The sequence below is a fragment of the Perissodus microlepis genome, chromosome 6 (genome assembly GCF_051167445.1).
Source record: "Perissodus microlepis isolate ML-2025 ecotype Zambia chromosome 6, ASM5116744v1, whole genome shotgun sequence".
NCBI classification, from domain to species: Eukaryota; Metazoa; Chordata; class Actinopteri; order Cichliformes; family Cichlidae; genus Perissodus; species Perissodus microlepis.
Genome location: NC_140466.1, coordinates 39,848,879 through 39,873,277, shown reverse-complemented (window position 1 = coordinate 39,873,277; position 24,399 = coordinate 39,848,879). Strand labels below are relative to the sequence as shown.

Here is a 24,399-nt window from a genome sequence, read left to right as displayed (position 1 = left end):
AGAAATGCACCAAGTTAGCAACTTCCCCCAAGAACCCGAAGAGTAGAGTCCTGGCCCCTAGCCCTGCTAGTGTAGCAGAAATGATGACGGGTGATGATGGCAGCAGCAACCGTTTTTCTCTGCGTGAGTAGCTTAATGTTGTTCGTGTGTAATTTACGTTGAGTAGACTAACCACATTATTACATTAATGCATGTAAGGTGAACTAGCAAACGCCATCGTAGTTACATGCGGCTGTCTTCTTGTTTGATGTCAGATGCTCCCTTCACCCCGGCCAAAAAGGCTAAAATGACCAAAGAAAAAGTGGAAAACAGCTAAACATGAGTGGTTTTTGGACAAAGTTTGTGTTTTTTCCATTGTTTAAGCACTGCTTCCAGCCAAGAGTGATACCATATATCCCCTATAGCTGCAGAAAAGGCTAACATTGTTATTTTTTTACAAAAAAACATGAGAGGTTTTTGAACAAAGTTTGTGTTCTCCATCGGAGCCGGAATTCCCATCATTAACTCCTGGTCTGATTGGGGAGGGGACCAGAGAAAACTACAGATTCTGACATTGTTTTGGCAAAGTTACACACCGATTTAATATTGATTTTAGTGACCTCCGATTGGCGTAACCGGGTGTCATTACTGCCGATGTGAATTATAATTTTACTGAATTTACGTTTACCCTTAGCCAGCAGTTTTAAATTTCCCTCAATGTCGCCTACTCTGGCCCCTGGAAGACAATTGACTGTGGTCGCCTGCTCTGGCCCCTGGAAGACAATTGACTATGGTTGCTGGTGTCTCTAGCTTTGCATGTCTCAGAACAGAATCGCTAGTTACCGGAGTTTGACCCCCGGTGGGTGTGTCGCCGAGTGGGGAAAAACAGTTTGACATATGAACAGGTTGGTGGTGTACCTGGGGCTTCTGTTTAAGACTATGCTTCCTCCTCACCATCACCCAGCCGCCCTCTTTCCCCAGCTGCTTGGGGTCTGCTGGGAGACAGCTAGCGGGGCCTACGCTATCTTCGGCTACACCGCCTATAGGAGCCTGGCTAGCTACAGGTGGATGGAGGGTGTGAAGCCGAGTCTCCAATTCAGTAATCCTGGCCTCCAGAGCTGCAAATATGCTAAATTTGTTACAAGTATCATTACTGCTGAAGTAGGCCGAGGAGTAACTAAACATCTGACACAATTTAAAGGTCAGTAAAAAAAAGGTAAAAAAATAAATAATTTTTTTTATCTTTTTCTGCTGAAAGTGAATGTGGTTTTAATTCTGTTCTACGGGGGATAGAAATGGGTTACGCTCCCAGACCTGTTCACAGAGTTTTTATAAAATCAAAACTTGTTACAGGATTTTTCCCTGTTGCTGTTTGCCCGGCCTTGCCAATAGAGGGTGTGGCCATGTTGTTGGGCAATGATATTGCAGGAGGGTTAGTGCTCCCTCGTCTGGAGGTTTTAGACAACCCCCTGAATCAGAAAACCTCTGATGTTTCCATGCACCCTGGGCTGTATCCAGCCTGTGCGATTACTCGAGCACAAGCTTGTAAAGATATTGATGTTGCCCTCTCTGATTCTGTGTTGATGTCCTCATTTTCCGAGGAGAATGATGTACCCACTAAAAGAAACAATGTTCTGTCACCCCCAGACTCAGTGAAACCTGAGGAGCCTGATCCATTTCCTAAGGTCTCTTCGCTGCCCTTGACTAGAGACCAGCTGTCAGCAGCTCAATTAGCTGATGAAACACTGCAGAGCTGTTTCAAACGTACGGTAAGTGCTGAGCAAGTCAAGAAAGAGCAACAAGCCTATTCTGTAGAACATGATGTTCTATTGCGTCAGTGGTCTCTCCACCAGGTGCAGAAGGTGCAGAATGGAGTAAAGTCAAGCAGATTGTCGTGCCCTCTGTGTACCGGCAGGAAATCCTGGCTCTTGCCCATGAAAGCCCGTGGTCAGGACACTTGGGCATCACAAAAACATACCAGATACTATTAAAGCATTTCTTTTAGCCTGGTGTGAAGCGTGATGTTTCTAAATTTTGCCACAGTTGCCATGTATGTCAGATTGCAGGTAAACCTAATCAGGTCATACCCCCAGCTCCGTTGTGTCCCATTCCTGTAGTGGATCAGCCATTTGACCATGTCATAGTAGATTGTGTGGGTCCACTACCTAGAACAAAATCAGGAAAGCAATACCTTCTCATGATCATGTGTGCAGCTACCCGTTTCCCCGAGGCCATTACATAAGGTTACAGCAAAATCAGTTGTTAAGGCGTTGACAACATTCTTTTCAGTGTTTGGCCTGCCAAAGGTCATACAGACTGACCAGGGCTCAAACTTTCAGTCTAGGTTATTCAAACAAGTGGCTAGCACTCTAGGTGTCAAACATATCGTGTCCTCTGCTTATCATCCTGAATCGCAAGGTGCATTAGAGCGGTGGCATCAGACCTTAAAGGCGATGCTACGCAAATACTGCCTAAAGTCTGAAAAGAGCTGGGATGAGGGAGTTCCATTTGTGTTATTTGCTGCCTGTGACGCTGTTCAAGAGTCACTTGGTTTTAGTCCTTCTGAGCTGGTATTTGGCCATGGGCCACGCGGACCCCTCAAAGCTCTGAAAGAGGCATTTTTGAGCCCACACGGAGTGTCCAAAGTAAATGTAAGCAGGTATGTAAAGCACTTCCGTGAGCGTTTGAACAAAGCCAACGCTCTGGCTAAACAGCACCTTGCCGTTTCACAGGGAAAGATGAAACGCCATTATGATAAGGCTTCTGTTAAAAGAACCTTTCAGGTGGGTGACCAGGTTCTTGTGCTCTTGCCTGTTCCGGGCTCAGCCTTGTCTGCTAGGTATAGTGGCCCCTTTAAAGTCTGTGAAAAGAGAGGGGAGACTGATTATGTAATTTGCATCTTGACCGCAGACACATAAACATGTTGAAATTATACCATCCTCGGTCAACACCAGAGCCTGCTGGGTTCTGTGCTCCTATTGTAGCCTCAAGCCACCTAGAGGAAGGAGGGGTGGACGAGGTTGATGGGTTAAAGCTAAGTTATCCCACCTGTTCTAGACCCCGTCTGTCTAACTCAGAAATGCTGAAAGCGTTGCTGAGTTTGCTTGAGCATCTGTCTTTAGAGCAGCAAGAATACATAACTGTCTTGATTAATGAATGCACCTGTTTATTCGGGGATGTGCCAACTCGCACTACAGTGTTAGAGCATGATATTGATGTCCAGGGAGCTAAATCTATTAAGCAGCATCCTTATCGAGCCAGCCCCCATAAACGCTTGCTCATGAGACAGGAGGCTGACTATTTGCTGCAACATGGCTTAGCGAAGCCCAGTCAAAGCCCCTGGAGCTCACCCTGTATAGTGGAGTCTAAGCCAGATGGCTCGCCCCGGTTCATTACAGACTTCCGGAAGGTGAACTCTGTGACTGTGGCTGACTCACATCCTCTCCCAAGAATTGAGGATTGTGTGGACAGTATTGGGACTGCTCAGTATGTCACTAAATTAGATCTTCTTAAAGGTTACTGGCAGGTCCCTTTAACTGAACGTGCCTCCAACATCTCTGTCTTTGTTACACCTGATGATTTTCTACAATACACAGTCATGGCATTCGGCATGTGTAACGCTCCTGCCACCTTCCAGAGGCTGGTAAATAAAGTCCTCCGTGGCCTGTCCAACTGCAGTGCCTACCTAGATGATCTAGTAATTTATACTGAAACATGGCAAGATCATGTGGAAACTCTACGCCAGGTATTTCACCATTTAGCTCAAGCTACTCTAACTCTCAACTTAGCTAAGTGTGAGTTTGCCAAAGCTACAGTGACATACTTAGGCAGGGAGGTGGGACGTGGACAGGTCCAGCCCATTGATGCCAAAGTGGCAGTGATTAGAGAGTTTCCCAAACCTACCACCAGGCGTGAGTTGCGTAGGTTTCTAGGGATGGTGGGCTACTACAGAAACTTTTGTAAAAATTTCTCCTCTGTAGTCAAGCCATTGACTGACCTACTCAGCCCAAAGGTTAAGTTTATATGGTCAAGTGAGTGTCAAGATGCTTTTGAGAGTGTGAAAGTCCTCCTCTGCCACACTCCTGTGTTAGCTGCACCTGATTTGACGCGACCATTCAAACTTGAGGTTGATGCCAGTGCTGTCGGGGCTGGGGCAGTGCTGTTGCAAGAAGACTTGCAGGGTTTGGACCACCCCGTTTGTTACTTTTCCCGCAAGTTCAATAAAAATCAGTTAAACTACTCCACCATTGAAAAGGAGACCCTGGCTTTGTTGTTGGCTCTTCAGCACTTTCACGTATACCTGGGGTCCAGCATGTTACCTCTTGCTGTGTACACCGACCACAACCCACTCGTGTTCCTTGCTCGCATGTTTAATCATAACCAGCGCCTTATGCGCTGGGGTCTGTTGTTGCAGGAATACAACTTAAGTATTCACCACAAAAAGGGGTCTGAAAATGTGGCTGATGGTCTGTCCCGGTTGTAAACATGTTTGGCCACCTGAGGCCAGAGGCCGTAACACCAAGTCTATATAGTCTATATAGGAATGGGGAATAAGGAGAGCTGGATTCCCAGACAAACGTTGCAAGTATAAAAAGTGGTTCAGAATGGATGGAAATCTGGTTTTGGAAACTCTTTCATAAACTGGTTAAAAATATTATAAAATTCCCTAACAGCCTTTGTCAGGACAAATGACCAAACATCCTCCAGCTTCTTGGCACCAGGCAGTCATGCCCACTCTCCCCTTCACTGTTTGCAATTTTTATCGAACCACTAGCAACAGCAATTAGACAGGCTATTCCGATTAAGGGTATAAAATGCAAGAATGTAGAACATAAAATCAGTCTTAATGCAGATGATGTGTTGCTTTTTCTCCAAATCTCACAAGCCAATCTCTCTCTGAAGTAATTGCATTAATAAACTCTTTTGCAAAGTTTCTGATTATTCAATAAACTGGTTAAAATCTGCAGTTCTTCTGATTAATTGCTCCTTCCATAATTCTTCTTCTGCCCCACTACAATCTGGAAATATTAAATATTTAGGTATTAATTAACTAACTAAACTGAGGTATTAACTAAACTAAACCACATTCCACTTTTAAAGAAAGTAGAAGACGATCTGGCTAGATGGAAATCTGTACCCATATCATTGATGGGAAGGGTCACATAAAAATAATGCTCTTGCCAAGAATCAATTATTTGGTCCCAATGATCCTGAGTTTAGCTCTCTGGAATCGTCCATTTCTAAATTCCTTTGGAAAGAGAAACCCAGCGTATTAGTTTGAAAATGCTACAAAGGGCCAAGGATAATTTAGGACTATATCTGCCTAACTTTCAACACTACTTCTTAGCCAACAGGCTACAATTCATCTCAGAATGGTTAAGCATAACCTCTTAGAGGAGCCCTGGCTGGAGGTAGAACAGGCACTATGTAATAATATAGAGATTTTGGACCTAGCATTCATTAGATTAAACATGAAATGAAATGTATGCTTTAACAGCATCAATATCGGCTCCTCTCTGATAGCATGGTGAGAGTTTCTAAAAATGAGAGTCTTCATTAATCCCATTCAAATGTATACCCATTTGGAACAAGCCTGACATACTACAGCACAATAATATGATTAACTGCCTCAAAGAGATTCTGGAAAACTGTCAGGCGACTCAGGAGGGGAATGCAGTGCTCTACCTGCAGTGTGTATAGGGCAAGTGGAGCACTACTGACTTCGAATGAGAACATTGTCAGGCGATGGAAGGAATACTTCGAGGACCTCCTTAATCCCAATGGCACATCTTCCTTGGAGGAAGCAGAGTCTGGGGACAAAAGGGACGACTCGCCTATCTCTGGGGGTGAGGGCACTGAGGCAGTTAAACAACTCCTTGGTGGCAGAGCCCCTGGCGTGGATGAGGTCCACCCTGAGTTCCTGAAGGCTCTGGATGTTGTAGGGCTGTGACATACCTGGGGACAGGAAGGTGTGTTCCAACTATAAGGGGATCACACCCCTCAGCCTCCGTAGGAAAGTCTATGCCAAAATGCTGGAAAGGAGAGTCCATCCATTAGTCGAACCATGGTTATAGGAGGAACAATGCAGTTTTCGTCCTGGTCGTGGAACAGTGGACCAGCTTTTTATCCTCTCAACAATACTTGAGGGTGTATGGGACTTAGGCCAACCAGTCTGGAGGTACTTTGTGGACTTGGGGAAGGCATTTGGCCCTTTGGCCCTCGCGGTGTCCTGTGGGAGGTGCTTCATGAGTATGGGGTGTCTGGCCCATTGCTACGGGCCATTCAATCCTAACACAACCGTTGCAAGGGCTTGGCTTTTCGCAGACGATGTGGTTCTGTTGGCTTCATTGGGTGATGGCCTGCAGCTTGCACTGGAATCGTTCGCAGTTGAGTGTGAAGCGGTGAGAATGAGAATCACAATCTCCAAATCTGAGGCTATGGTCCTCAGCCAGAAAAGGGTGGACTGCCCACTCTGGGTCAGAGACAAGTTCCTGCTCCAAGTGGAGGAGTTTAAATATCTCAGGATCTTATTCACAAGTGATGGGAGAAGGGAGTGGGAGACAGATACAAGCAACGGAAATAAGCTTTTTCCAAAGAGTGCTCTCCCTTAGAGATAGGATAGGGTGAGAAGTTCAGCCATCCAGGAGGGACTCAGAGTAGAGCCGCTGCTCCTCCACATCGAAAGGACACAGTTGAGGCTTTTTGATATCTCACTCAGGAGGCATCTGATAAAGATGCCTCCTGAGTGAGGTGCTCCGGGCATGTCCCACTAGGAGGAAGCCCTGGAGCACCTCCAGGACATACTCTCTCACCCTCTTTTTTCCTCTCCTTCAAGATTCAAGATTCTTTATTTGTCACATGCATAGTTATATGAGTACAACACACAGTGAAATGTATCCTGACATGCTCCTCGACTGTGCAAAATGGGAGAGAACATTATAAACATTTAGTGAATATATACAGGAGGACATTATGTGCAGTAAGTAGCATTATATGCAGCAAGTAAGTGAATTGTGTACATTAAATGTATTAATACTAAATAAAATAGAAAATCTGATTCTGCCTGATTGCAGAAGTTCCAACGGATTGTTGCTGGGATATGACGGGTTCTTCAATATCTGAGCTGCTCTAGTCCAGCATCTCCTGGTGTAGATGTCCTGAAGGAGGGGAGAGCAGTCCTGCAGCAGCATTCTGCCGTACGGATCACCCTCTGAAGAGCTTTTTGATCCTTAACCTCGATCCTTAACCTCAACACCCTCCACATCAAAAAGATGTGGAGGGTGATGTCTTGAGTCTTCTCGCAGCCCTTGGTACTTCTCAGGTCTCTTGTGTTCCAATTTACTGATATTGCTATCATTCAGCATAGCTACATCTATCACTACAGCAGACTTCTTCTGCTTGTCCACCCCTACTATGTCCGATTGGTTAGCCATTACTCTGTCATAAGAGGACTGAGATCTTCCTTTTCTAACTGGCTGTTGGACTTCCTGTCAGAAAGACCCCAGTCAGTCAAAGGTGGAAACCGAACACAACTGCAAGCACTATGGACTCTCAATGGATAAATGCTGAGTCTTCTTTACATAACACTATGCAGACCAACACCAGCAATATAAATTTTGGAATTTGGGGGATTATACTACAGTCACTGGGTTTATCCATTTATCTAATATCACCATTGTGTGACGAGGATAAGGATAAATATTTTGTCCTGTTTGATTGTGTGGCTAAAACATTGGGTTGGCTGCTAGATGTGTGGACTTTATTTTATTATTGCAGTTTATCTTTATAGAGTTAAAGGATGCAATTATTTTGGTCCTCCATCCATCAAAGTGCTTGATGGGTAGAACAAAAGTGTTAATGATGTGCATTTGTTATGAGAGTATCTCAGATCTGAGCAGAGTTGTGATTCTTTTTTTCTTTTTTTTTGCTTCCCTACCTCCCTCACTCCCTTCTGTTTGATCTTGTGCCTGAGGAAGAAGTTGCACAGAAGGTGTGTGTATATCTGAGTAAGCCACATTCTTTTTCACCACATTCCTCACCAATGTTACTGATCTGGTTAAAAGAACAATGTAAAGTGATACTGTATTGTAATGTAATTTTTACGAAAAATCAGGTAAACCAAATCAGACGATTCGATCTTATCCAATATATCCCATTCCGGCTGTCGGTGTGCCATCTGATCATGCTTTATTGGATTGTGTTGGTCCAATAAAGCCCCACAGAAAAGCTCGTCACAATTTTTTATTAATTGTGATGTGTACGTTAACTAGGTTTCCTGAGGCAATTCCTATGGGAAATCTTACTCTTCTTGTGGTGGTAAAATCTGTGATGAAAAGGTCCTCAGTCTTTGGTCTGCGAGAACATATCCAGACTTCATAGCCCAGTTATGTGCAAGTGATTAAACAGCTCGACATATTTCACCGTTATTCCAGTGTATACCACCCCAAAAGCCAAGTTGTACTCAAAGAGGTTTTATCAAACTGTCAAAATCATGATCTGAGGACACTACCTTAAGTTTGATGCAGACTGGGTTGAGGGTATTCATCTTCTGTTTGTGGCATGAGAGGTGGTGACTTTAATCCAGCTGCACTCATGTTCACTCTTAAACTGGGCCTTTTGAACTATTGAGGGGAAAATGGCTTTGGAATGAAAAACCACAGAATGCACTAGATTATGTCAGTGCTTTCTCCTTCAAACATCACTGGGCCTGCAAGTTAGAAAACAAAATCTGTACACAGTGCATAGGAAGAGCAAAGGATTGTTTGTTACACATGCAGAAACAAGTTACTATATATTGCTGCATGGTATTGCAGAATGTAGTTCTAGTACAAAAAGTTCACACTGCTTAGTAGCCACTAAGTGTTATGGGTCTGATTGCTTTTGTACACACTTTACAAAGATCAACAGTGTCACAAAGCCAGACTGCTCCCCTCTTCCACAAATGGAAGGCTGCATAGACTGTGTTGGCTTAGCATCTGTTGTTGGCAAGTGCCACTGATTCCTTGGGCCATATTTAACACATAGGGGGTGTAGGTGCTACGTACCTTCAGTGTGCCAGCACATCCATCATCTTATTGTCATTTTTTCATTCTTATTAACCTGTTCTCTTGTCTGTTTTATTCTTAATGCTGATTGACTCCAGAAGTGTCACTATAAGCGGAACCATTGACTAGAAGAGTTGCGTCAACTCCATTCACTTCAGTGGACCTTTACTTTTTTTAGCAGTGGCAGAAGTGTGCTTTGTTATTAGCACATGTAAATTAAATTAATTTGTATGTGAATCATGTTAAGGGTTCAATCACCAGTGACTTAGTAGATTCAGGGCTACCCAGTAACACTTAATTGATTGAAAATTAGGTTCTATAAGTGTTATTTTCTCTGCTATTGTGAATCAGTTGTTCCTCATTTGATGGTGTTGAATGTCAGTGACATTATGAAATTCAGTTTTCAGCATGTTTATACAAGTGTATCCACTGGATGTATGACAAATTTAAGACTACACTATGTTAAAGTAATGGATGGTAAATGGACTGGTTCTTATATAGCGCTTTTCTACTCTTCTGAGCACTCAAAGCGCTTTAAAGGAATGGCAATTTCTGTCATTTATGGCTATAAATATAGATTCAGGAAGTATATTTGATATTAGGCATAAAAAGAAAGCAAATTGTGTTTTAAGGGTTTTAGATTCAGTCCACTGTTATCCTCTGTTGTATTTTCATTCTCGTTTTGCTACACCAGATTCGCTTTGCTTTTACTCTCAGTTGCGAAACAACCAAACACAAAGTTAAAAATATGCCACCACTTTTTGAAAAATACATCATAACGCTTAATGCTAAAAGTTTGTCTAAAAGTCTAAAAGACAATATGACAGTTTTAGTGTTTATATTTGTTAGATAAATTCATAGTAACTGATGACAATTGGTACATGTTAACTTAAAAAACTCATAACCTAAGTTGGGGAATAAAACTCACACCTTGCATTTGCCAGTCCAAGCCTACACAGGTGTGTATTTAACAGAATTTTACTGTTTTTTAATGGACTTTGTTTGTTTGGGAACGACAGCTTGTTATTTACACACGGCTGATTTTTATTATTTTTTTTACATATTGTTTTTATACCTTCGGGGTTTTTTTGTTTTTTTGTCTTAATTTTTTTCCCCCCCTGGCCAGGGCTGTTTGGGTGCTGTGCTTGGTTACACACTGCTCTCCACCTGTTCAGAATGGTTTTTCCCTTTTTCATTTGGACCCACAACTCTATAAAAGAATTAGAGAAAAACTGCTGTACTGTTCACTTTATTAGAGATTTACATTGTGAATGAATGAATTGATGAAGTACTAAGTAAAAGTCAAAACACACATAAAAGTGTTTATATGTGAATAAACAGAAATGTGTTTGTAGCAAGGAGCCCACGCACACACAGTGTTGTCAGGTTGATTGTCTATGGCAGCAGATTCTGTTGTTTTGGTGCTCTGCACACTGCGAACTCACTGTGTCACCCCTCCTCTGCAGCAGGCCAGAGACAACACCTCCGCCACAGTGTTAAAATGTCAAAATGTCCATTAAAAACATTTAATATTAATAATAAGTAGCAAGTGCAATGACACATGATGCACATGTCATGGCCCAGTGTTTTGTGTTTTTTGAACGTTGTTAAGCATTATTGTTTTGATCTTGAGGAGTAATTTATGTTTCCTAGGCTCTATTGGTTTACTTCAAACTTTAGTTTCCCTGTGCTCATGAGTTTTCTGTTATATTATGTATCTCTAGGGTACTGTAGGCTGACTAGTTTAGTTTCCTTTAGCGTACCCCACTTGTCTTTGTCCTCGTCTTTTCTTTGTTTTAGTGTTTGGTTTCCTTCACTCTGTCATTACTAGGCCCTGTTGTTGTTTGCTTACAGCATCAAGTTTGTGTTTTGAGTCTGGGTCTCTGTTTATGTGTTTATCGTGCTTCCTGTCTTCCTGTATTCCTGTCTCGTTGTGTCTAATTGGTTCCAGCTGTGTCCTCCCACTCTCCTAATCACCTGTATGTGTATTTATTGTGTCAGTTCGCCTTTGTCCCTTGCCAGAACATCGGTTCACCTTCCTTCACGTCTTTTTAGGCTCTCTCATGTTTTTTTGAAAGCCTTACACAACACTTATCATGCAATTACTATAAGCATGATGAAAGGAAACTGAAAGGAAACTTGAAATTGTCATTTTTTTAAAATATTCTCTTTCATCAATATACTGTAATGCCTATTAGAATTCCACTGTTCAAAAGTTTAAAATATGTGAAAGAGTATAAAATATACAAATATTTAACTACATTTATTTCGCTGTGGTATACAAACCACTGTAGTACTAATTACAAAAATACAGTTTTGTCCAACTGCTCATTAAGCACTATCAGAAGTCTACATGACAGACTTATTCTAAATGTTCTGCATAAAGCATATAATCGTGGAGCATCGAGGCTGGCAATCGGTGACTTTTTCTGCTCCTGTCTTGACGGTGAACAAAGACCAGTGCATGTTGCAGCAGCTGCACCTTTTGCCTACCAGGAAGGAGAAGCCAAACCTCCAGGTAACTCACACAAAGACTTACGTATTAATACAACATACCAAAGAATTTTGACCTTGCAGTGTCCCTGTTGTTTAGCTCCTGTTAGTAAATTTTATTTTTTCTCATGTAGTCATTTTTTTTAAGCTTTGGTTTTACTTTTTTAGGTTCCTTCTGCAAGATTACAAAGCCATAGGAAGTATGGGTGTTGAGGCTGCTGCAACATGCAATGGTGCAGGATAGAAATCCTGCATGCCACAAATGCAAATTTTTAAATATTAATAATAATCATAAAAATAGTAATAGCTGTATAAATAAGAAAACAAATACCCTCTTGCATTGCGGCCAGTCTTTATCCTTCAAGATCAGAGCCTCCACCAGAGGCCTGGGACCTTAAGGGTCTTGTGCAGTCTTTTTGGTGTTCCTAGGACTGTGTTGTTCTGGACAGAAATCCCAAACGTTGTTCCTGGGATCTGCTGGAGCCACTCGCCCAGCTTGGGTAGGTCGCTGCTCCAAGTGCCCTGAATGCCACTGGGACCACTGTTGCTTTCACCACATCTTCTTGAGCAGCTTTCTCAGCCCTTGGCATTTCTCCAGCTTCTCATCTTCCTTTTTTCTGATGTTGCTATCATTCGGTATAGCTACATCTATCATTATTGCTGTCTTCCTGTACTTGTCCATCACTACTGTGCCCGGTTGGTCAGCATCACCAATTAGTTTCTCTGTATATGCAAGTCCCACAGGATCTTTTTCAGTGGTGGTCAAGTTACGGATTGTCCATAATGCTGCATTCACATCTTCTAGTAGACCATTTAGAGGCTACTTCACATCATCTTGGTAATTGGCCTCAGTGGGTCCAGGGATACCTGAGAGAATACCAGAAGGCAAAGGAGGAGATGGAAGCCACTGAGATCAAGACAAGGAAGTTACTTGGAGGGTTTTACCCCAAATCCATTACCATGAGACCACACACTAAGCAGATGAAAGGAGACAGAGGACTAGCCGCTGCTAGTGCGGTCGACCGGCAAGTCAGCTGAGCAGTTTTGCGTTCTTTTTCTAACTTTAATGCTCTTTTCGTTGTTGTTTTTCACCATCTAGTCAGTATATTTATATTCTTCTGTATATTCTGTGTATTTATTATCTCATTCTTATTGCCTGTTTATGCCCTGTCCTTATCTTCAACATCATGCTGCTCTGTTGTATCTTAATTGCTCCTTGGGGATAAATAAAGTCTTTCTGATTCTGATTCTGATAGAGGACTAGTGAGTGTCAGAGCTGCTGTCCAGGATGAAACAGCAAACATCTATCACTACATCTGGAAGATGGCTACAACTTACCACATGCATAGTGAATACCTCTGGCAGCAGAAACCCCCCAAAAAAGTGGAGCAAGCAGAATGATCATCATGGAAGGACAGGCCCCTGCACTGTATGTACCACTGTCAGTTAGAAGAAGTGACTGACATCCAGAAATCCTTCCAGAGGCTGGACAAACCTGGAACAGAGGCACTAATCATGGAACAAGGAACAAGCTATGAGCACAAGATCCATAGAGGCTGGAGTCTATCACACCAGGGAAGACCCCAGGTCCACGCTGTACACAGATGTCCCTGAGGCAATCCAGTTTGTTTCTAGTATACAATAGCACAAGAAAATGGCAACAAAAAGCAGCACTTATAGTACATACTCTGATATCCCAATTACCTCAGCTTATTTTTTGCTAGACACAAAGCAGGAAGCTACTCTTATCAGGCTACAAACTGGATATCAAAAAGGATAATGGTTAATGGTCCTGTCTGTAAGCTGTAATATGTCTTGGGTGTTATACTGAAAGTGACTCCTTTCAGACACTGTTTTCTTTGTGTTTTCCCTTTATATATTTTTCCCTTTGTGTTTCCCTTTAAATTTTATTTTATTATGCGTCTCATCACTATTGTGTAACTTTCCAGTGAACTGGTAGAAAGTCACTGTGTTAATGTATTCACATTTTTTTAAAGAACAGAAACAAAACATCCAAAAACAATGCACATTTTATAATATAAGGATGTTACTTAAAAGTAGAGAGGCACAGATTTTCCTCCTCAGAGTCAGTATTATGAAGAGGATGTTAGGAATAGAGTGAGGTTAAGGCAGATAATCTATTGTGCCAAATCCCTAATGGAGCAGCCAGAGACGTTTAAAACTTAACCATTCTCCAATATTTCTCTCATCTGCTTCGATCTTTTGAATGCTTAGACCTTGGCTCATACCAAGGCTATTGGATCTTGGCTGGCTCTGAGCTCTTGACAGCTTTAAACATTAACCAGCTGTTTTGTAAATGCCCACGTTTTGTTTTTGCAGATGTTTGTGTTGGTCGCCCTGAAGTTTACCTTTGTGAACCTTGTGACTTCACTCACAGTGGCTCTTCACTATGAGTGAAGAGCCGTGCAAACTACATGTTAGTGTTGCTGTGAATGTGCATGTGCATCCTGCTTTGTGGTGTGCACGTTGTGCATGCATGAACAGATGGATTGAAATAAGACACAAGTAAGACTTCCAAATAAGGTATAGGTATACTAATTTCAAAAAATTAACACTTATTTCCCTTCAGAGGCGGTACCATACAATTTCATAACTTGGCTTCATTTTTATTTCTCTAAGGAGCTCCCCACTGCACGTGCATAAAAGCAAGCACAGCATTTATGCTTTATGATTATTTAATGCAGAGAAGTGGCACTTTTTACAGCTGAGATGTGACTGAAAAAGAAATATTTACCAACTTTTCCTATTAGGTGCTCTGCTGTGCAAAGGCTCCTGTTGAGTTAAAGTGCTTTCAGAATACAGTGAATATTCTACTTTATACATTTAATATTTCATAGCTTATATTCCTAACTTTACCAATTAAGATCGCCCTGGGGGAAGAAGGACTCTCGCTCTGTCTCCCTTTCTCTCTCTCTCTCTCTGTCCTTCCCTTCTCTCCTATGGCACAGTGTCAATTAAAATGACATTTGGTGTCACTGTCACTGTCGATGAAATGACACGCTTCTCCTGAAAGCCTTAATAAGATCACCCCTCCACCACTCAACCCAAATATCTGCTGTAATTGTTCCACATTCAGTCATCACCAAATGTTTGAAACTTTGGCACTGTTTCCCCCCACTCTGTACACCCTTTTCCAAGTCTCCCTCAACTCCCCCCTTTGTCACTTTACCCCTTTGCCCTAAAATCATTTCATTTTAACTTTTCACACAGTTAACTGACAGCACAGACAGCATCTTGACATCACTGTAAACTGTAACTAATACAGTTGATTGCAAAAGTGTTGCAACACCCCTCGATTCTTTATACACTGAACAAAAATAAAACGTAACACTTTTGTTTTTGCTCCTATTTTCTACATACACAAAGGACCCACTACTATCAAATATTGTTCACAAATCTGTCTAAATCTGTGTTAGTGAGAACTTCTCCTTTGCCGAGATAATCCATCCCACCTCACAGGTTGATTGATTGATTGATTGAAGGAAATGGGAAATAGGTGCAATCTATTAAATTTAATTCAGCATCATTTTATTCTCCACCCAGGGAGGGAGTAGGGATGGGACTCAAGAAACAGTTCTTGCAGTAGTTTAATTCCTTGGAAATGTTTGTCTGCTTGCCTGTCGATTCCACTTATTGGTTCCATTTTTACTTTTCGGTTTGTGTGCCAGAGGAGGAAAATAGTGGCAGTCTATACAGTGGCTTGCAAAAGTATTCAGCCCCCTTGAACTTTTTCACATTTTGTCACATTACAGCCACAAACATGAATCAGTTTTATTGGAATTCCACGTGAAAGACAAACACAAAGTGGTGAACACTTGAGAAGTGGAACGAAAATCAGACATGATTCCAAACATTTTTTACAAATAAATAACTGCAAAGTGGGGTGTGCGTAATTATTCAGCCCCCTGAGTCAATACTTTGTAGAACCACCTTTTGCTGCAATTCCAGCTGCCAGTCTTTTAGGGTCTGTCTCTACCAGCTTTGCACATCTACAGACTGAAATCTTTGCCCATTCTTCTTTGCAAAACAGCTCCAGCTCAGTCAGATTAGATGGACAGCGTTTGTGAACAGCAGTTTTCAGATCTTGCCACAGATTCTCGATTGGATTTAGATCTGGACTTTGACTGGGCCATTCTAACACATGGATATGTTTTGTTTTAAACCATTCCATTGTTGCCCTGGCTTTATGTTCAGGGTCGTTGTCCTGCTGGAAGGTGAACCTCCGACCCAGTCTCAAGTCTTTTGCAGACTCCAAGAGGTTTTCTTCCAAGACTGCCCTGTATTTGGCTCCATCCATTTTCCCATCAACTCTGACCAGCTTCCCTGTCCCTGCTGAAGAGAAGCACCCCCAGAGCATGATGCTGCCACCACCATATCTGACAGTGGGGATGGTGTGATCAGAGTGATGTGCAGTGTTAGTTTTCCACCACACATAGCGCCAAAAAGTTCCATTTTGGTCTCATCTGACCAGAGCACCTTCTTCCACATGTTTGCTGTGTCCCCACATGGCTTGTGGCAAACTGCAAATGGGACTTCTTATGGTTTTCTGTTAACAATGGCTTTCTTCTTGCCACTCTTCCATAAAGGCCAACTTTGTGCAGTGCACGACTAATAGTTGTCCTATGGACAGATTCCCCCACCTGAGCTGTAGATCTCTGCAGCTCGTCCAGAGTCACCATGGGCCTCTTGGCTGCATTTCTGATCAGCGCTCTCCTTGTTCGGCCTGTGAGTTTAGGTGGACGGCCTTGTCTTGGTAGGTTTACAGTTGTGCCATACTCCTTCCATTTCTGAATGATGGCTTGAACAGTGCTCCGTGGGATGTTCAAGGTTTGGGAAATCTTTTTGTAGCCTAAGCCTGCTTTAAATTTCCCAATAACTTTATCCCTGACCTGTCTGGTGTGTTCTTTGGACTTTGGTATTGTTGCTCCCAATATTCTCTTAGACAACCTCTGAGGCCGTCACAGAGCAGCTGTATTTGTACTGACATTAGATTACACACAGGTGCACTCTATTTAATCATTAGCACTCATCAGGCAACGTCTATGGGCAACTGACTGCACTCAGACCAAAGGGGGCTGAATAATTACGCACACCCCACTTTGCAGTTATTTATTTGTAAAAAAAATGTTTGGGATCATGTATGATTTTCGTTCCACTTCTCACGTGTGCACCACTTTGTGTTGGTCTTTCACGTGGAATTCCAATAAAATTGATTCATGTTTGTGGCTGTAATGTGACAAAATGTGGGAAAGTTCAAGGGGGCCGAATACTTTTTCAAGCCACTGTATTGTTGTTAAGGTGCAAACTGCATCCAGAAAAGAGACAACTGCATTCAGCTCCTAACAGAACTTTGGCTTTGCGAGCATCTACACAGACAGAACCCAGAGTAGTTTTAAAGCTGAGTGAATGCAGACCCAAACACGGCAGCTAGACCCTGAACTTCCACTGGTAACGAACAGATGAGCAAACAGGCTTAAGCCTCTGTTTCAACCTGTTCATGTTAATTCAACTCCAAAGCAATTGCCACAGTGATTCTACTTTAACGTCTTTTCATGCTGGTTATTACCTTTGCTTTGTGTTGTTGACTTGTTCATACCTAATACTAAGAGAAAAATCACATGTGTGTTCTCATTAGAACAGGGGTGGGCAACTCCAGGCCTCAAGGGCCGGTGTCCCTGCAGGTTTTAGATGTGTCCTTGAACCAACACAGCTGATTTAAATGGCCAAACCTGCAGTTCTCCAGAGGTCTGCTAACAAACTAATCATGTGATTCAGGTGTGTTGACCCAAGGTGAGATCTAAAACCTGCAGGACACTGGCCCTCGAGGCCTGGAATTGCCCACCCCTGCATTAGAACATACGTTTGTTTTGAGATGGGACTGAAGCCTGGGGGTTATATTGTTACCTGGCAATTATGGGGCAATGCATGTCCAGTCATTTTACATAGAAAGAAGAAAGTAATGTAACCAGATGTACAACAAATTACTTCCTCCTGCGAGTAATTATGTAACATACTTAATTACTTTTAGGGAAAAAATTTCTGTGTAATATGTAATTTTTTTGAGTACTAACCCCAACACTCATCACAACAAAAGAGGGGAAATATGTCTAACATGCATATTTAACTACACGTAAGTAAGTAGATTTTTTTCTCCCCTACTTTATTTTTTATTTTTTAGCATATAAGCTAGTGATGTGTCGGTTGCGAACGAAACGGCTCTTAGCGCCGGATCGTTGAAGTGAACGACGGGATCCGGCTCCTTGTTGGGAGCCGTGTTTCTTTTTTTCTTTCTCTCACTCTCTCTCACTTTTTTTCGCTTCACTCTGCACGTGAGGGGGGGCCGCAGTTACACTCGCAGTAGCACAGGAACAGAGCAGGAGGGAGAGGGAGAGAAAGAGAGCCAGGGGCAACAAGAGACAGTATCATCACATTAGAAAGGTATAGTAAAGAAAATGAGTGACACCACGAAAAGAAGCAAAATCTGGAACCATTTCAATTTTGTGAGTGTCGAGTCTGCAAAAAAAGGATCTTATATAGAGTCTGCTCCACAAACAATCTGCACAGGCAGCTGAGAACTGTCCACCCATCAGTGCAAGGAGAAGATAAAACGCAGTCAATTGAGTGTGATATTAATGAAGGTGCCAGTGTGTCTACTGCAACTGTTGCTGCTGCTGCATCTACAGCATCTTGCAGTATACCACCACAACCATCTAAACCAGGGGTGGGCAATTCCAGGCCTCGAGGGCCAGTGTCCTGCAGGTTTTAGATCTCACCTTGGGTCAACACACCTGAATCACATGATTAGTTCGTTAGCAGACCTCTGGAGAACTGCAGGACATGTTGAGGAGCTAATTTAGCCATTTAAATCAGCTGTGTTGGTTCAAGGACACATCTAAAACCTGCAGGGACACCGGCCCTCGAGGCCTGGAGTTGCCCACCCCTGACCTAAACCAACCCAGAGCTCTATTAGAGAGTTTTTGCAGAAGTCTGTGACCCCAGCAAGACAGAACTCAATTTATAAAGACCTGGCACAATGATTGCACTTGATTTCCAATTATTTTCAGTTGTGGATGTTAAAGGATTCAGAAAGTTTATTCATGCACTGAATCCTATGTATGCAATTCTAAGCAGGAAAAAACGCTCTCCCAGAATATCATCCCAGGCCCATATGACAGAGAACATGCATCTTCTTTTTGTTTTGCATATTAATTTATATTTTATTGTGTTGTGGTTTGCAGTGTTTTCTAGGGCTGGGTATCGTCAATTTCTAGAATCGATTCCGATTCACAAGGTCCTGAATCGATTCGATCCACGATTCGATTCGATTCGATTAGATTCAATTCAATTTGAATCTGGGAAATTTTGCCTCAGACAGTCAGAAATATTATAATTCAGATCAGTACATTTACATATTTTTGTATCTATAAAAAGGAAGCTGACACTTTCCAGACTTTATCAAAGGTGTGAGCATCACAGCAGAGGCCTTTGTGTCAAAGTAGCTGAAGATAAAACACAGAAAAATATGAAGGTGATTTTCCTGGCCTGGGATTTTATAAAAATATTCTGCAGTACATCAAAAACGAAAGAAAACCATTAATCAACTTATGAACATTACCTCTGAAGTTACAGCGGTTTTATTAGAGACACAGCTAAGCGTTTTGCATTTTGTATAATTTTAAAAAGTTTAAATTTGTTCAGAAGCCTATTGAACGGCAGAAATTAGGCTTTCTTTTCGGAAGTAACTAAAAGGAAAAAAAAAATCGGCCGACAGCGCTGTAAATAACGGTAGACTTGTGCGTAACAAGCAAGCGAATAATGCAGAAAACAGATTTCGGGGATACACAGGAAACTGTTCTTGAAGTATACTGAGAAAGAGAGAGAGAGCTGTGCATGAAGTGTGATTTTTATCGTGGTGGAAGCAAAACAGCAAAAGTAAGAGGGAGTCCATGACGATGTTTATGTGAAGCGTAGTTTGGATCTTCTTTTGCTGCTGGTTCAGTCAGTATTGTTTGGAGAGAGATAAAACTAACAGCTTTAGAATCAGCGCAAAAAGGGCGTAAACACAAAGCGCGGACCCGCCGAAACATCAGAATCAGCGAGCTGTCGGCTTTCAGCCCCGACCGTGTCCATGCTGTCGGGTGAGAAAGGCGACATCTCACTGATTCTGATCCGCGCTTTGTGTTTACGTCTTTGTGCAGAAGCCGTGTACCTGCTCTCATTTACTGTTTTAAATGTTTGGTGGTTGTCAAAATTTTGTGACGTTCCACCTGAGATTCTGGAATTTTGGGCAAAATACATTTATATAAAAAAAATCGATTCAGGATTTTAATGAATTGATATCACGTTATCCAAGCCAGAATCGATTTTAATCAATGAATCGATTATTAAAACCCACCCCTAGTGTTTTCTGTTGTTTCACTTTAAATTTGTTTAAAATGAAAAAGCTGAAAATTTAAATAGTTAAAAGTAGAATTGTAAATAGTTGGTTTTTGTATTTAATTTTTTTTTTTTTAATTTAATGTGGAGTGAATAAATAAAAGCATATTTATATAACAAACATATATAAATAAAAAACACATTTTTTTACATTAGTAATTCATTTTGTGCATAATGTTATATTGTTGTTGATAAATTAATTAAAGCAACAAAACAACCTTAAGAGCTGGTTGGGAGCCGAAAGAGCCGGTTCTCTAAAAAGAGCCAGCATTCCCATCACTAATATAAGCCCTATAAAACTATGCTTTGTTCACATTTTAATCCAGAAAATGAGTAATGAATGTATAAACATCATCCGTGCAAAGATTTATGCTTCTAAAGTGACATAGTGAAAAGTTACTGCACCTTTAATAAATAAATATTCAGGTGTTGTGCAGCTTGCTCAATTTTGGCACACTTTGGTCACCATGTCTGAGTTGCATTTTTAGGTATTGAACCCGCAGTAATTATTTAATTTCATTTACATGCCTAAAAATGCTTTTTTTTAAATATATTTTTGAAGAATTACCCACAGACTGTCATCCAGCAGGCCCATTCTCCTGTGTCTGTCTAAATTCTTTAATTAAATCATCAGCATTGCTGCTCTACCAGGTGTAACAATTAAGTTTACCATCCAGGCATCCATGAAAACTGAATTTATTAAATTTAATGGAGTTAGAAGTTAGCAGGAAGTTAGCTTGCTAGTTTCCACCGAAACATGATATAGCATGTTCTGACTGAGAGATTTCAGAAAAATTAAAACATCCAGCTCTGCTATCACTTCCAATATAAATGGAGACAGAAACCTAGACAGCAGTGACGTTTGAAGGGTTACTGAAGTTGGGCTATGTAGTGGCTAGCTACACACCTATGGTTAGCATAATATAAACAGTGAAGCTGTAGGATGAACACTAACTTTTCCACTTGATAAAAGTTAACATGACAGTTCCTGACATAGCTGGACTGGGCATCGGGCATACCGGGCATTTGCCCGGTGGGCCGATGGTGATTCTTCGTTTTTATGGGCCGATGGGGTTTTTTTCGGGGGGTTTTCCGTAACGGTATAAACACTGAAAGGTGGTGGATTGCCCAGATGAAGGGAGATGTGTAAAAATAACAATGTTTGGTGGTGGCTATTGCGGAGCTTCCACAGATTCAGTAACATTAGCAAGTGGTGGAGGCCAGCAGATGCAACACGATGGCAGGTGGATGAGGGAAAGGCAGGAGGAGCAGAGACCCGAGGCGGTGAACTGAACTTCAGGTAAGAAGCTATGACCTGCAGTCTATCTGGGTCAGATATAAACCAAGTTTAGGTGTAGTTTATTTTCGTTATGCTGACTTTTTACAGTCAGTTACAATAACTCGTACTGCGTACTAGCTAGCATGACGGAGTTTATATATAGCTAGGCGGGTGCTATGATATTATTGATGTTGAACTTGTTTTATCTTATTTTATTTATAAGGTTAGTTATTAGAGTTTCCAACCGTCCCGTAAAAAACGGAATCGTCTCATATTCAGAGAAAATATTGCGCGTTTCGTATTGAGGTGAAAAGGAACACAGTTTGTCCCAGACTTCAGCTACAATGAAAAAGACATAAAGCTGGAGCTGCACAGCTGCCTCTTCTTCTCTCATTCTCTCCCCCTCTCTCTCCTGTTTCTACTTCAATCATGAAACTGATCAATGATCATCTGCTTTTCTCTCTTGTTTGTTTATCTCCCACTTTGCGCCAGAAAGAAGAAACCGGCGGATGTCACGCTAAACAACAGCAGCACGTTTAAGCTTGATCAGCTGTTGTTATAATTTATTTAATATTAATTTCTAGTATCCGCTGATGTTTGCTGGAGCCACAGCTGTAAAAGCTGCTGGTCATGATATCGGTTTGGTTATCTGGTGAGAGGGAAACATGAAGATGAAACCAGGAGATGTCCTTACTGAATCATCGGAGCTGAACAGGTGATGGAGAAACAGGTTTACCTTTTAGGTGACATGAATGAGTTGAAGGGAAGTTATGAACTGTTTCTGAGAGACAAATAACACCAGGATCTTTTTCTAAGTAGCTGACAGCTGGTAACTGTGCAGTTTTGCCAGGGGGGTCATGTAGGGCATTAACAGGGAAAGGGGGGCACAAAGAAATACTTTTCTTTGTTATGTCATTTAAAAACTACTAGTACTACCAGTACTGTGTGTAAAATGCCATCAAAAAGTCAATTAAGTTTTTTTCTTTCTCACCTGTCTTTCTGTCTCCTTTCACTTTTTAAAGGTTGCCATGTTAGAAAAAATATTTTGCCCAGCCATGCTGTTCATTGATGTGGCAAATGAATGGTTTATGAAAATATATCTAAATCTGCCTGTTGTGACGTGAGCTGTGTGTCTGCTCTAGAAACTCTGAAATTCAGTAGAGCTGAGCCGTACATTAAATACTCACATCAGCCTGTACTTTGCATTCTGTAAGAGCTGTATAAAATACAGCTATGCATAAGTGTTTTGAATGAATAGAAATGTGACACATGAGAAGGTGTGTCTTTGACTGTTCCTGTATAACTTATTTTCGGACTAGTTGACAAGTTATGCTCCGGTCATTTGATGTTACCAAGATAGATGTTCTTTTGTAATATAGTTAAATTTTCTTTGTACATTTCATTTATCCACCATCATACATTAAGCCAAGAAGAGGTCATTATACTAATAAGTCGTATCAACACTGGGCCAAAGTTCAGCATGTGGTTAAAGTTTGTAATCCAGCCAGGGTGTAAATATCACTCAGCAGCCAGTCGTAGAGATGAAGCAGGTAGCATCAACACATAAATCTACTCTACCCGGCTTAAATCACAAGACCACCTCTGACCGAAAAGCTGATTTTTCTCATTTGCACAAATTAATTCAGATTCACACTAATTCTGTTCACAGCTCCAACAGAATGAGGAAGAGGAGGGAGAAACACACTTAGATTGAATTAATATTGGATGAAAGTCGAGGACAAGGAGAAGGAAGCTTAGGATGAGGAGGAAGAGAAGCAGCAGGAGCATCTTTAGGGATCTCTATGATGTCATTGAGGTTGGTTTCATTAATATTGTCCTCTCACAAAGAAAGATGACTTGTTTTAGTTCACCTACTTCCTGTATTAAATAGTGATGTGCAAAACGTTGTGGAAAACCACGGAGCAGGCACGTATAGTGCATCTGCAGGTAAATGAACATCAAATCTCTAAGACTAAAATCTGTATTATACTTTTAGTCTTAAGAACATATGTTGTATATTTATCACCCTTATGATAAAAACCCATGTCAGCCTTTGGTTTATGGACTTTGTATTTTGAAGCCTCAACATTTGCTTTATTGCAAATGTTGAGGCTTTATTGGTTTTTATGAGCCTTTTGAGACCATATTAGGATGAGGGATCAGAATCCGGAGTTGTGCACACTACTGTTTCATTTAGTGTGTATCCATAAGATTTGTACAGCAGATCCAAGTTGTGCCTTGAAAACAGGAAAATCATCTGCATAGAGGAGAACTTTAATAGCAGGCTTGTACAAAGTGAAGCTTTATGCTCACATTTGCTGCAAACACTCATTTTAATTCTGTTACCCTGTTTTGATCCAGAATTCAGTTGAAATCAGGCACTTTCTTGTTTTAATGTGTTCTTGTGAATTGATTGTGTATCGCATACATTTGATTTGACTTTCTGCGAGACAACAGTCGTCCGCTGGCCAAAAAAGTTTTCCAAATACCTCCACGTGATCAAGCCTGGATTTAGAAAAGAATAGCAAAAAACATCTGCACCTCCTGCTTTACATGCAATCTGTGTTTTTGTGTTCAGAGGCGGCGGCGAGAGGGGAGACCTCGGCTCATCCAGTTGGAGATCCTGACCGGGAGGAGTCGAACATTAACTCTGCTCTTCCAGGGCACCCTGCAGACTCGGCTGCTGGCAACAGCGAGGGAGTGCGGCCGCCGCTGGGATGACGTGAACGCCAAACAGGAGTCCATCACAGGTCGACTGCAGGTATGCAAGTCAGACCTTCTGAGGAGGGTTTCAGTTTTCTCTCTTCTTTATAATTGACCCTTGTTTTCTCTCTCTCAGCTCCTTGTCTCAGAGTGGGAGGGATTTGAAGCACAAAGGGAGGAGCTTGTCGTTTGGTTGGCTGATGTGGATGTCCACCTGAGTGAGAATGACCAGCTGACAGGAAACACCTGTGAAAAACTGAAACAACTGCAGGTGTGGGGTTGTTTTGATATGACATATATTTCATATGATATATACGTCAGAGACATTGTCCTGAACTGGACTAACAAAGGACCATGAGTCCAACATGAAACTTACCTTTTATAACGTAAGGCTGAAGTTCATTGATCATTTTAATCATAAACTTGTTGTTGAAATATTTTTAC

The 24,399-nt window shown here is 41.6% G+C and overlaps 1 protein-coding gene across 1 annotated transcript; it reads right to left on the bottom strand.

Annotated features, from left to right (window-relative positions):
* Positions 1 to 500: 500 nt before the first annotated feature.
* Positions 501 to 1,164, bottom strand: LOC146386246 (uncharacterized). Its single transcript, XM_084930103.1, has 2 exons — positions 778 to 1,164; positions 501 to 740 (listed from the first exon to the last, which is right to left on the bottom strand). Exons 1-2 carry the CDS (start codon positions 1,162 to 1,164, stop codon positions 501 to 503), a joined length of 627 nt encoding a protein of 208 aa, XP_084786229.1.
* Between the last annotated feature and the right edge of the window lie 23,235 nt (positions 1,165 to 24,399).

Excerpts from the sequence above, each read along its gene's own strand:
- LOC146386246 (XM_084930103.1), bottom strand. The coding sequence starts at position 1,164 with ATGTTTAGTTACTCCTCGGCCTACTTCAGCAGTAATGATACTTGTAAC. Across the intron at positions 741-777 it reads ATGCAAAGCTAGAGACACCA|GCGACCACAGTCAATTGTCT; the intron begins GCAACCATAGTC and ends GGGCCAGAGCAG.